The following is an 11,292-nucleotide window of genomic DNA, read 5'->3' as shown; positions in this document are numbered from 1 at the left end:
TCATTTATAATTTAATTCACTAAACACATATGCTATAACTTTTAGAAAGCTAATTTTTATAAATTATTTTTGAAAAATAAAAATATTATCAAATTAAGACTAAATTTAAAGGGCGTGGGAATTAATTTGAAATTCATTTTTTTTTATCTATTTTATAAATAAAAAAAAGTTAAAATTAAAATTCTCAAAGAAATTTGTATCATTCATTTTTAGTGGTTTTAAAACAAGAAAAAGAATTCAATTCTTATGAATTCTAATTTTTAGCATTCCAACCAAATTATGAGTAACTAAGACTTTTATTAAGACAAAGATGCAAGCTTGGCTAAAGGTCCAACTGCTAGAGAATTAATGTATGTGCATGGCTCAGTGTAAACAGATTCCCAACGCTTGTCTTTGAACTTGTCATTGCCGTCAGGTCCACCAAGAATAGCACCGGTGAGCTCATTGGGGTTAGGTTGGTCTTTATTCAACCATTTTGAGAAGCTCGTGGGACAGTTTACTTCTTCATCCTTTGGCAACTTTTGCATGGATGCACCTCTATGGTGAGCTTGTGTTGGTGGGTTCTTCCCAAACCCTACCATGTATGATCTTCCTTCAGGGTTCTTCCCTAGTATATAATCCATCTGCAGTAATAGAAAAAAGAGCTCAAACACAATAAAATAGAACATAATATTAGTTCAAGAAAAAGAAAGGAACTCAATAATAATAATAATGATAAAACTAACTTGTATCTTAGCAAAGGAGAGGAGGTGAGAGGGATCAAATTGTTTGTCTCCGCAAGTGATTTTCTGTTTATGTTTGGCAAGCAAATCACCATACACAGTGAACAACAATGCTGCCCCGGTAGCATATTGTGTGTTGGCACCATCTCTCAAATGAACGAACCCACCTATATATATATTTACTTATATTAAAACATTCATACATATAGAAGAGAAGCCATTGGTATTAATATTAATATTACTAACCAGGGGATAAGTTAATTTGATGATAGGGACTTTCCGGATGAACTGAACATATGAAACTTTCGGCATGAACTTTGAATGTGTCCAAATTCTTTGTTCCTTCAAAATGTAACTGAGGAGCAACACCAACACACGTGGTGTTAATTAATAAGATACACACCAATTAACTAAAACACTTTTTCATAAATAAATAAAGAACTAGTTAACCTTGGTAAGAAGGATTTGGGCTCCTGCATATTTAAGATCCCAATTAAATTCTGTTACGCTAGCACTTATCGATTCTTCTTCTATGTACTTCAAATACGCAGGCTTCCTCGTAGCCATGTATAACCATGTTGCTGCCCACATAAGTTCATCCTGTATTATCCAATAATTATTATAAACAACCACATCATCGTATATATATAACATTCACTAGATAAGATTGATAGGAAATTATTACATTATAGCCTGAGTAAGAGCAGTAGAAGGGACACTCTCCATCATAGGTTCCTTTGTGTGATTTCGAAAACACAAAAAGCTGCCAATAAAATAAGATACAAATTAAAATAAGAGCATGATTGTGTTTAATTATATATAACAAAACATTGTAACATACCGATTTCGCTTTGTTTAGGAGACTATGTGAATATTTACGATCAGAGTCCCTAAAAACGATAGAAGCAGCCGCCATTGCCGCGGCGGTTTCAGCTGCAATCTCAGTCCCTGGCGTGTTACTATCAATCTTCAAAACCGTTCTTTTTGTCTTCATATTTTCCGGTCGAACCCAACAATGGTGATCCTCTTCCGGGTCCCCTACCTGAAAAATAATAATAATATATACATATATTGCAACTTTTTATTTGAAAAAACATTAATTATTGCGTTATAAGGCTCTGCTTAGATATATATACCTGGACATATAATCTTTTGCGTCTAGAACTAGCTTTGAGAAAATAATCAGTGCCCCATCTAATGGCATCATGAACATTCCCCATTTCCTTTGTAGCTTCTAATTCTGATTTGTAAAAAATTGCAGCCCATGATAGGGTTGTAATAGTAAAAGCCATTGGGAGGCCATATTTTACATTATCCCCAGCATCATAGTAACCTCCAACAAGGTCCACCTACGTACATAATAAATAAATATATTATTATTACTTTTCTATGTTTGTATTGGAGATGCATTATAGTTACACATACATTAGCTAGTTTTCCATCATCTAGGGCTGAGTCTTCCCTCCAAGGTACCCTGTTATTGGAAGGGAGTTTTCCTGATCTTTGTGCCTCTAGAAATATTAATGACTTGGTGAGAGCCTCCTTGTAATTGAGTTCACCATTCACATAATGCACCATCATCTTCATTTCCAACAATGTAAGCCATGCTACAATGATGCCCCAATAATGCCAACAATGTGATCTTTGTGTAGTAGTACTGCTACCCATCACGAATAAGACACTAGATTGAAGAGTACTCAAAATGGGGCAAACACAAAGTGACTTGTTTCTTTGCATGAAGCACTTAGGGTTAAGGGTTGGACTTTATATGTGAAGAAAAAAACAAACTTGTTTCAGTTGTTGTGTTCACAATGAACCAAGAAGTGGAATAACTGATTTAGTTTGTGTTTGGCGGGAAAAGTGATGGGGGAGTTTGTTTTTTTGTTTGTGCTAATTGATGGAAAGAAAAGTAGGGGATGGTTGTGAGAGAAAGAGGGGTTAAGGCTTTTGGTTTTTGGGTGAGAGTAGTTTACAACCTCCTGAATGAACCCAATTTACACATTATACTATTCTTAACATGCGGTGCCCAAATCAACAAACTAAACCATCGTTCCCTAAATTTCTTGGTGAAGCCAACGGTTTATTTCAACTTCAATTTCTATTAGCTTGCAGGCTTTACCATATTCTTACCTAAGATTAGTCATATGATTCTTTATTTAGTAAATAACCACGGCAGCTTTGTTCTCTTCACATTTTTATAACGAAAACTTATGTGCAGTCGTAAAAATAATTAAAATTATTAAATTATATTTAATCAAATATGTCAAATTATTTAAAAACTTTAATTTATTATTTTTATACAAAAATAATACGAACAATTACCTAGTTTTATATTTACAAATATAATTGACTAGCATTGAAATTATTTCCGAAATCATAATCATAGGTTAAAATTTGAAAAAAAAATTATAACATTACTCTTATTTTTTTATCACTCCTTACATAATTATTTTTAAATTATATATTTGTATAAATCTACTGGAAAAAAAAAAGACATTATCATTTTCCTAAACAATCCCATCCATAATATTCTTGTACAAAAGTATAGTGCAAATTTTCACGCTCTCATCATTATATCTTGTTCATGTTGAGAGATAGTTCCAGTCAAGTCAACCATAGAAATGCATCTCATCTAGACAACAATTCCAGTTAGCATGGGCCGAAAGCTATTCGGTTTCGTGCAAGTGTTCAAAATGATTGTAAGAATAAAAAACTCTTCCAAATATTACAATTCAAAACATGACATATTGACATGACAAGTTCAAAGCACAGGCAAAACCCCATAATAAAAAAAACAAATAATGGATATAAAATATGAAAAATATCATGGGTTACTTTCAATAATAATAATAATAATAACAAACAAGAGGATAATCACAAATCATGATGTCATTCTGAAAACTTCAAGCACAACAAATTTTTCCTTCTAAAGATGATGATGGAAATGGTGATCAAGTATTTGAGAAGGGCCATTTTCACCAATATCCACCTCACTCAACTCAACAGCATTTTACTGAGACACAAAATCAACAAATGGATTTTAAATACTGTGGTATACCCAAACCTCTAATGTACCCAAAATCTGATAACCTCTTCAATGTAAAAATATGTTTCATCTCTCACTGACATATTGTCTTCCATGGTCACAATAAACCAGCTTCAAAGAGATTCCTCCGCCTCAATGTCTCGTCGACAAGCTTGAAAGTCTTCTTTACAAGCTTTTGATCAAGGGCAGTCGTCCTATAGACCTTGAAGACGCGATCCACGTGGTCAGGAGCAGTGCTCTGGAAATATAACTCTTCAAACTTCTTCTTCACAAACCTGCAGAGGTAGTTTATAAACACAACTAAGAAGAAAGCTTGAAGTAATAGGTAATAATGCAGAATTTGGAATGATAATAAGTTGCTTACTCATATGCATGCTCAATCTCTTGCTTCCCTGTAGAAACTGGCTGATAATCTTTGAACCATTCACATACATTGAGTGGGACCTGAACAATGAAAGACACTGTATTAGACCGAAATGACGACAGCTTCGACCAATAAAAAGGTGTGCATTGTACAATGTCCGGAGGTTCTTACCTTCAGGATCTTCTTCTCGAATATGTCGAACTTGTTTAAAAATAACATGAAGGATGTTTTCTGTGCATAGAATGGAAGGGGTGTTATTATTCATTGACAGATGCAAACATTAATTGTTATCATCAGTTCTTTATTTTCCATAAGTATAAATAATATATATAAAAAAAAGGTAGTATGGAATGAAACCTCAAAACATGGCTGCTTAAGGACCCACTCAAAAAGTTCCTTAGTCTCCATCATTCTGTTTCTGTTCTCATCCTCAAAAAGCGTTTGATCATACCTGAAGCAAATATCATGTCAAGACCATAGTAGCTTCACACACCTGTTAATTATCAGTTATTACACACCAAACTCTTTAACATTACTAACACCAAACATGCTAAATCCTTACCTACAGCACTAGAACGAGTTTCCCTTATTCATCGCTTTCAAGTAATTGGTAAGTGCTTTTAAGTGCAAGATGATAACTCATAGAAGGTGTATACTCATAACTAAGTTATGCAGCTAAAATTACATTATTTTGTAATCATATTAATATACGCAAACAATTGGTAAACCATACTCGCTAATAGCAGCACAGAATATTACAGCTGAAACTCCTTCAAAAAGATGGATCCATTTTCTCCTTTCATTTCTCTGGCCCCCAACATCAAAGAGTCTATAGACCTCACCACTTTTCTTGTTTTCTCCAACAGGGCTGTCAAAATAGCACAGACATACCAATCAAGTTGTTCCGATCTCTAAACCAGATTAAGATTTGAGAAAAAGCAACATGACATTATAAATAATAAGTAACCAACAAGAGCACAACTGCCTTCATGCGCACACATACATGCCAAGACTGAATAACACTTGTCTCAATCTAATGTTGTGAATACTTATTAGTAATAGGTAGAGAGAAAAAGTAATAGGTACCAAGATTCTACAACATTGTTTCTATATAAGCTCAAGCAACAGGAATCAAGCTAAAGGGTTAATATTCCAAAAGCTATAATTCATAACCAAGGAATTGCACTCAGTAAATGTAGAATCTAATTTATTGTCCCCTTCAGAGACTGCTGAGAATTTATATATGAAGAGTAACTAGTGAGACTAAAGACTGAATAATGCATTTGTTTGAAACTACGATTTATGCCTTCATTCTAAGTTGGTTAATAATGAGCAAATATACAGCACTACTCAGCATATAAAAATCTTCAATCCAGTATAAGGGAGGGTCAGAAATAAGCATTTGACTATCATTTCAGGTCAGTATGTTCACCTGAACTGGATTTCCACAACACCTGTTGTACGAACTCTTGCATACAGAACATCCTCCTGTATAATAGTGAAAGAAATATGAGGTATTTTACAACAATTTCATATTGACGGTTCTATAAAAGAAAAAAATATAGTGTGCTTGGTGTGGTGACTACATATCAGGTAACTTTTGCAGCATCACAATTGACAATATGAATATGCTTGCCACTACTAGAAAGTTAAATTGAATCATTGATAAAAACAAGCTAAGGACAGCAAACAGAGGTAACTGCTGATCAGATTTGTGATGAATAAAGCAATATATGATCATTAATATGGTTATTAACAAAACATGATCTACAATTTTGTCATACTTGGAACATTTAATACACATAGCCCAAATAGAAAAGAAAGGTTTGTAGTATACTAAGAGAAAATAAAACACATTACAGTAACAACAGAAGAAAGAATGAAAAACCAATCTTGGATACCTTTGTTGGAACATAGTTTGCATCAGCCAGCCTCTGCAAATTTTCCATGAAATAATGGGTACAATCTGGAACTTGAAGTTCATTACCACGGGCATATGTTTCCTACAGCAAGTAAAATGTTTGACATAAATACCAAGTTATTGATGAGAGAAATACCAAAGGCAACACAATCAAAGTGTGCAATAGAGCCACCTGAATTGCAGCATCCTCCCAGAGAGTCTCTATTTCCTTTGCAAGCTCCTTGGTGAGAAGTGGGTAATCGAGCCTGCCTCCAATTTCCGAGAGTTTCTCACCGATACCCTGTCATAAAATCAATCTCTTTTAAATAACAAGACTTTTGATATACAAGTTAGACAACTGCAACAGATGCTTCAGAAAAGAGACCTAAATAACTACCTGCTTCTCACTGGATATCAAATACTTTGAAGAATCTATATCATTCTGAGCTAACTCCTTCGCCCCATCATGCAGTAGCTGTTTAAACATGTTAAGCACAATCTAAGGAACCATTTTCTCAAATATATCCAATAAAACTCAACTCACATTTAACTTTTTGTTGAAACTATGGTGGCACTATTAAGCTCTATGTATTTTTAAAAGAAAAATAATCAACACACCCTTTCAAGTATTGCGTACTTTTATTGTCTGATACACATTAGCATGAATGACTGGTATGTAGCTTTTTAGCTCTGCCTCATCAAAGCCCGTTTGAAACAAAAGTTTTATCTGCATATTTCAACCATCAGGCAATGTCAGCACTCAATATAAGGTTACCTAGCAATCATATATTATCCTAAGAAGCTGTAGAGAACAAGCAATTTCTTGCCTGCTTAAAGATTGTAGACTTCCCTGACTCTCCAGCACCTAAATAACAGAGAAATCGATTCGTTTATTTATGTAAATCCACAAAAGATAACATCAACAAAAGCATGCAGGTTGTAACAGATTGTGTCATATATGATTATTTCTGCTCTTGACAACATCACAACTGAAGTAATGTTAGATTCCAAGTCCTTCTAGGAGTTTCAACCCTTGACTAATTTTATGCTTGGGAACTTATATGTGGAGTATATACAATAACACAACTGTGATATAAAGGGAAAGCTGACCCAAATGAAACAAACCTAGTAGTAGAAGTTTCTGAATATGCTTTTCAGCCTTTGTTTCTAATTCTATTCTTCTCTCAATTTCTGCAGCCTGCAAAAGCACAACAGCTTTATCAAATTAGATCTCATTTTAATGTTTACAATTATCTGTGGCCTACGTAGTATGCAATTTTTCAAGAAAAGCGAACCTGTGCATTTTCTTCAGCCTCGGCATCATTATAACGACGATTCTTGCTGCAGAGTGACCCCATATGTTCTGTTACAAAAGATAGCATAGAAGATGCACTAGTCAAGCTCCACCAGAAATCAGTGTTTCAATGCCCTTTTATAATGCATATGTCAAGTAGTGAGCTTGAGTTCACCTAACAAGGAACTAGAACAGTGTCAGGAGCATACAAACACAAGCAGGTTCCTCCCCAACCCCTCTCCCTTCCAGTGGAAAATCTTAGGCCAATTCATATGCTGATACCTCCATGCAACTTGCCATGGCACATAAATCAAAACAGACTTAAGGGTACAGCTGGACAGCAAGAACAGGTTGAATCAAAATCTGCATCGAAGTATGTGTTTGTTTTGTCTTTCAAAACATCAAAACATGTATTGTCAAAATCACATTCAGTTAAATTTTAAGTCCCCCTCCCCCCAAACAAAATCAAAAAATAAAAAATGGTCGTTGAATCAAACCATAATTTGCAAATTACCACCAAAATACACTCTTAGCCAAAAATATTTTCCAAATCATATCCAAGGTTTAGCATCATTCTCTTCCAAGTTACTTGATTAAGGTGCTGTATTGAATATCCTAATCTCTATGCAGCATATGGAGAAAAATAGTGATCTAATCATGAACTACGCATGAATGACTAAAGTTCAATTTACAATTTGCCCTGTGCACCAGTATCTACAACTTGAATTTTTTTTTTATTTCTTTTGCTTAAGACCTTTTTGTTACCTACCTATGACTTGGGGTTTACCACACAGCTAGACCCCATCAGCACATAGAAAAAACAGCATCATAAAGCTCCATTTTTTTTAGTTTAATATTTTTTTATCAGCTAAGCAATACTAGCTGGACAGAAAGAAACTAATCATTTCAAGCCTTGAATGATGATTCCCTCCTCACTGAGCAAGGAACATTTTTTTGCAGTTGAAGTACAAAGAAAAAGCACGAGTATTGAGAGTACAATCACCTCAAAGGGGAGTTCACATCAAAAGGAGAATAACATAGTAGAAAACTGTCAAAGAAATCAAATGTAAAACACACACACACAGAGAGAAAATATGAAGAGAAAAATAAAAAGTGAAATAAACAAAGAAAAAGAAAATAATAATAATAAAGTAGCATATATGCGCATCTCGATCTGCATGTTTAACACCAAATACAGAGATCTCCTGAACAAAAAATCCTCCAAACTCCATAAATAAAAGATCTTGAATTAGGAATGCAACAGAAGAAGAGAATGGGTACCTGAAAAGAATCAAAAGTGGGTTTCTTTTTGCAGGGTTTTGTGGTGGAGCTGGAATATGCTCCTAGATTTGGTGGATTTGTGAGGTGTGAAGTGTGAAGAGTGAAGTGTGAAGAAGTGAAAATTAGAAAGCAGAAAGCAAGTTCAGCAATGTTGTTCTAATGTGGGGGAAGATATAGTATTCTAGTTCTATCCTACTATGGTATAATAATAATATTAACAATATTATTAATTATTAATAATTAATGTTGGTTAAATTAAGGTAACAATGGCGCATATAATATAATAATAAAACGCATGTTGTAAGTTGTAACGGTGCGGGTAATAACTAATGGGCATAGTGATACAGAGATGAATACAGACTTAAATTAAATATATACGAAATATGAGATTAAAGAAAAAGATAGAAAGGGGTCTGTTTCATACTGAACCTTGCAGAAAATAGCACAGGACTGGTCATTATAGTTTGGACCATTGGATGAGGCACTAAAATTAATCTATGGTCCTTAACTTAGTATTTAACTGCATAACATAAAATGCTTTATTCGGAAGAAAAGAAATTAAATGAGGTATTTGGTAATTGTGTCATGTCATTAGTAGAAAATAAAGGGGTCCATGGGTGGGCCAAATCTAATTCTCCAAGAAGAGTTGGATCTGAAAATAGCAACACTTGGATGCACATTAGCGTCTCAATCAAACCATCTCAACCGTCCACTTTTCACGTTTTGGACAAACTCAATAAAATCATCCTTATAAATTGAAGAATGTAACGTAACTTCAAATTAATAAAACAAACAGCATTTTGTTTCCATCAACAACGATTCATTTCCAAGCTTTTTCACTTTTCACTTTTCAGGTCAATTTTTGTAGCTGATTCCCAATTCAGAATATTTATTATTATTAAGCAACACCATTGCTCTGGGATTTTTTTTTTTTTTTTGCTTTTTCTTTCCAAATTTGTGACATTCTCGTATCAATTTGGTGCCAGATTTAATATCAGATGTTATAACTAAGCAATCGGCATCATACTGATTTTCGTGTTTTGTAGCTTACGAGTTGTGCCAGAATTATCTTGTGTAGAGAAGACGATGGTTTATAGGTATTTTTCTACGTGTCATTCTGAAATTTAGGAAATAGATTTTTTCAAATTTTTTTTGTTTGAATTTTATAAGTAGAAATAAGAGAAAATATAAAAAAATATATTAAAGAATTAGGGATTATATTTTATTTTTTTAATTGAGAAAAAAATTAAGATGATTTATTTCTTGAAATTTATGCTTTTTTATTTTTTTCTTGTTAAAAGTTATATTTAAAATTTTTTAAATATTTGTCCAAAAAAAATTAATAAGAACTTACATTAAATATTTTTCAATTGTAATGTCTCTTAAATAATTTGTAGTTACACTTCCACATTTAAAAATAAATAAATGCACGTTATTTAACCACTTCCTGTTTCCAAAGCGCGCTACTCACCATGTATTATAAATGACTCTTCTTCTTCCTCCTCCTCCATGAAAACGATTTTCTTGCCAAATTTGAAGATAATGGAACTTCAGAAATACACTCAAACGATAACAGAAATACACTCAAAGGATTACAGAAATACACCCAAAGAATTACAAAAACTACATCCAAAGGATTTAAGAAATACACCCAAAATTTGTTGAAGTACACCTTATGCATAATTCATTGAAGAAGGAGAAAGAGAATGCAAGAAACGAAAGATAAGAAAAAGAAGAAGAGGAAGAAGAACGTGCAGCAAGAAGAAGAAAAATGTGCAGTAAAAATGTGCAGTAATGGTTGAAGAAGGAGAAAGAGAAGACAAGAAACGAAAGAAAAGAACGTTTGCAAGAAGAAGAAGAAGGTGCACTTGTAATGACTTGTATAAAAAAAACACTTGTACGTGGAGAATTCCTCAAAAAATATTTATACAAAACATTTGAACTTTAGGTTTTCAATACAGATATCATGATTTATTAATGTAATAAATTTAAAAATTTTATTGGTGATAATCTTAATATGATGTCTTAGATCGCGTTAAAATAAAAAAAAAAAACTAAAATTGAGAGATTGAGATTAAATTAAATTTTGGATTAATCTCTACATAAAGTATTTTGCGCTTACAAGTTTTACAAGTTTGAAGAGAACAAAATTCTTTAAACGCGCTGCTTATGTTACATGCCTCTTTAACAGACTCTTAAATCAATTCAAATCAATTAACGTGTGAATATATAACTTCTATTTTTCAAAAGATTTTGTTTCCTTTTTCGAGTTTCTTGTCAAATTTGTTCGATTTCTTTCGTGCGTTCTTTCTTTGTCTTAAATCTCCTTCTATTTTTTTTTAATAGTTTTTGAAATCAAACTTTAAAATTATTTTGAAGATAATAGAACTTCATAAATACACCCAAAGAATTACAGAAATACACCCAAAGGATTATAAAAATACACCCAAACGGTTACAAAAATACACTCAAAGGATTTAAGAAATACACCCAATATCAGGGGGGAGACAGTATATTTCTTCTTGAAATCTTTTAATGTTTTGCTGGTTAAAGATGGGCCACATGACAGAGACAATCTAGAAAAAAAACTAGAAGAACAGTAAAACAGTACCTTGAATAATATTTCTTCGTTTTTTTTTGGTGATATTTTATGGAGATTTGTATCTTTTCTTCTTGATTTCTTCT

At 33.0% G+C, this 11,292-nt stretch overlaps 2 protein-coding genes across 24 annotated transcripts; both read right to left on the bottom strand.

Annotated features, from left to right (window-relative positions):
* Positions 1-286: 286 nt before the first annotated feature.
* LOC112718316 (endoglucanase 16) lies at positions 287-2,698 on the bottom strand. Its single transcript, XM_025770108.3, has 8 exons — positions 2,148-2,698; positions 1,859-2,071; positions 1,564-1,764; positions 1,408-1,485; positions 1,173-1,322; positions 969-1,077; positions 726-889; positions 287-623 (listed from the first exon to the last, which is right to left on the bottom strand). The coding sequence occupies exons 1-8, from the start codon at positions 2,457-2,459 to the stop codon at positions 300-302; spliced, it is 1,551 nt and encodes a 516-aa protein (XP_025625893.1). The 5' UTR covers positions 2,460-2,698; the 3' UTR covers positions 287-299.
* Positions 2,699-3,535: 837 nt separating this feature from the next.
* LOC112716059 (guanine nucleotide-binding protein alpha-1 subunit) lies at positions 3,536-8,950 on the bottom strand. Of its 23 annotated transcripts, none has more exons than XM_025767911.2 (15): positions 8,608-8,950; positions 7,502-7,716; positions 7,328-7,395; positions 7,158-7,230; positions 6,860-6,897; positions 6,670-6,759; positions 6,430-6,507; positions 6,226-6,333; positions 6,034-6,135; positions 5,565-5,620; positions 4,866-5,000; positions 4,490-4,583; positions 4,304-4,363; positions 4,133-4,212; positions 3,536-4,043 (listed from the first exon to the last, which is right to left on the bottom strand). In XM_025767911.2, exons 3-15 carry the CDS (start codon positions 7,388-7,390, stop codon positions 3,866-3,868), a joined length of 1,155 nt encoding a protein of 384 aa, XP_025623696.1. In that variant the 5' UTR covers positions 7,391-7,395; positions 7,502-7,716; positions 8,608-8,950; the 3' UTR covers positions 3,536-3,865. The 23 variants fall into 23 exon arrangements, with proteins under 23 accessions (XP_025623696.1, XP_025623697.1, XP_072061271.1 ...); XM_025767912.3 differs by having other exon boundaries at positions 7,502-7,659; XM_072205170.1 differs by having other exon boundaries at positions 7,502-7,689; positions 8,608-8,765.
* Positions 8,951-11,292: the final 2,342 nt, after the last annotated feature.

This window comes from Arachis hypogaea, chromosome 10, assembly GCF_003086295.3.
Source record: "Arachis hypogaea cultivar Tifrunner chromosome 10, arahy.Tifrunner.gnm2.J5K5, whole genome shotgun sequence".
Classification (NCBI taxonomy): Eukaryota; Viridiplantae; Streptophyta; class Magnoliopsida; order Fabales; family Fabaceae; genus Arachis; species Arachis hypogaea.
Note: the sequence above shows the minus strand (reverse complement) of the source record. Positions and strands in the feature narration are given on the sequence as shown.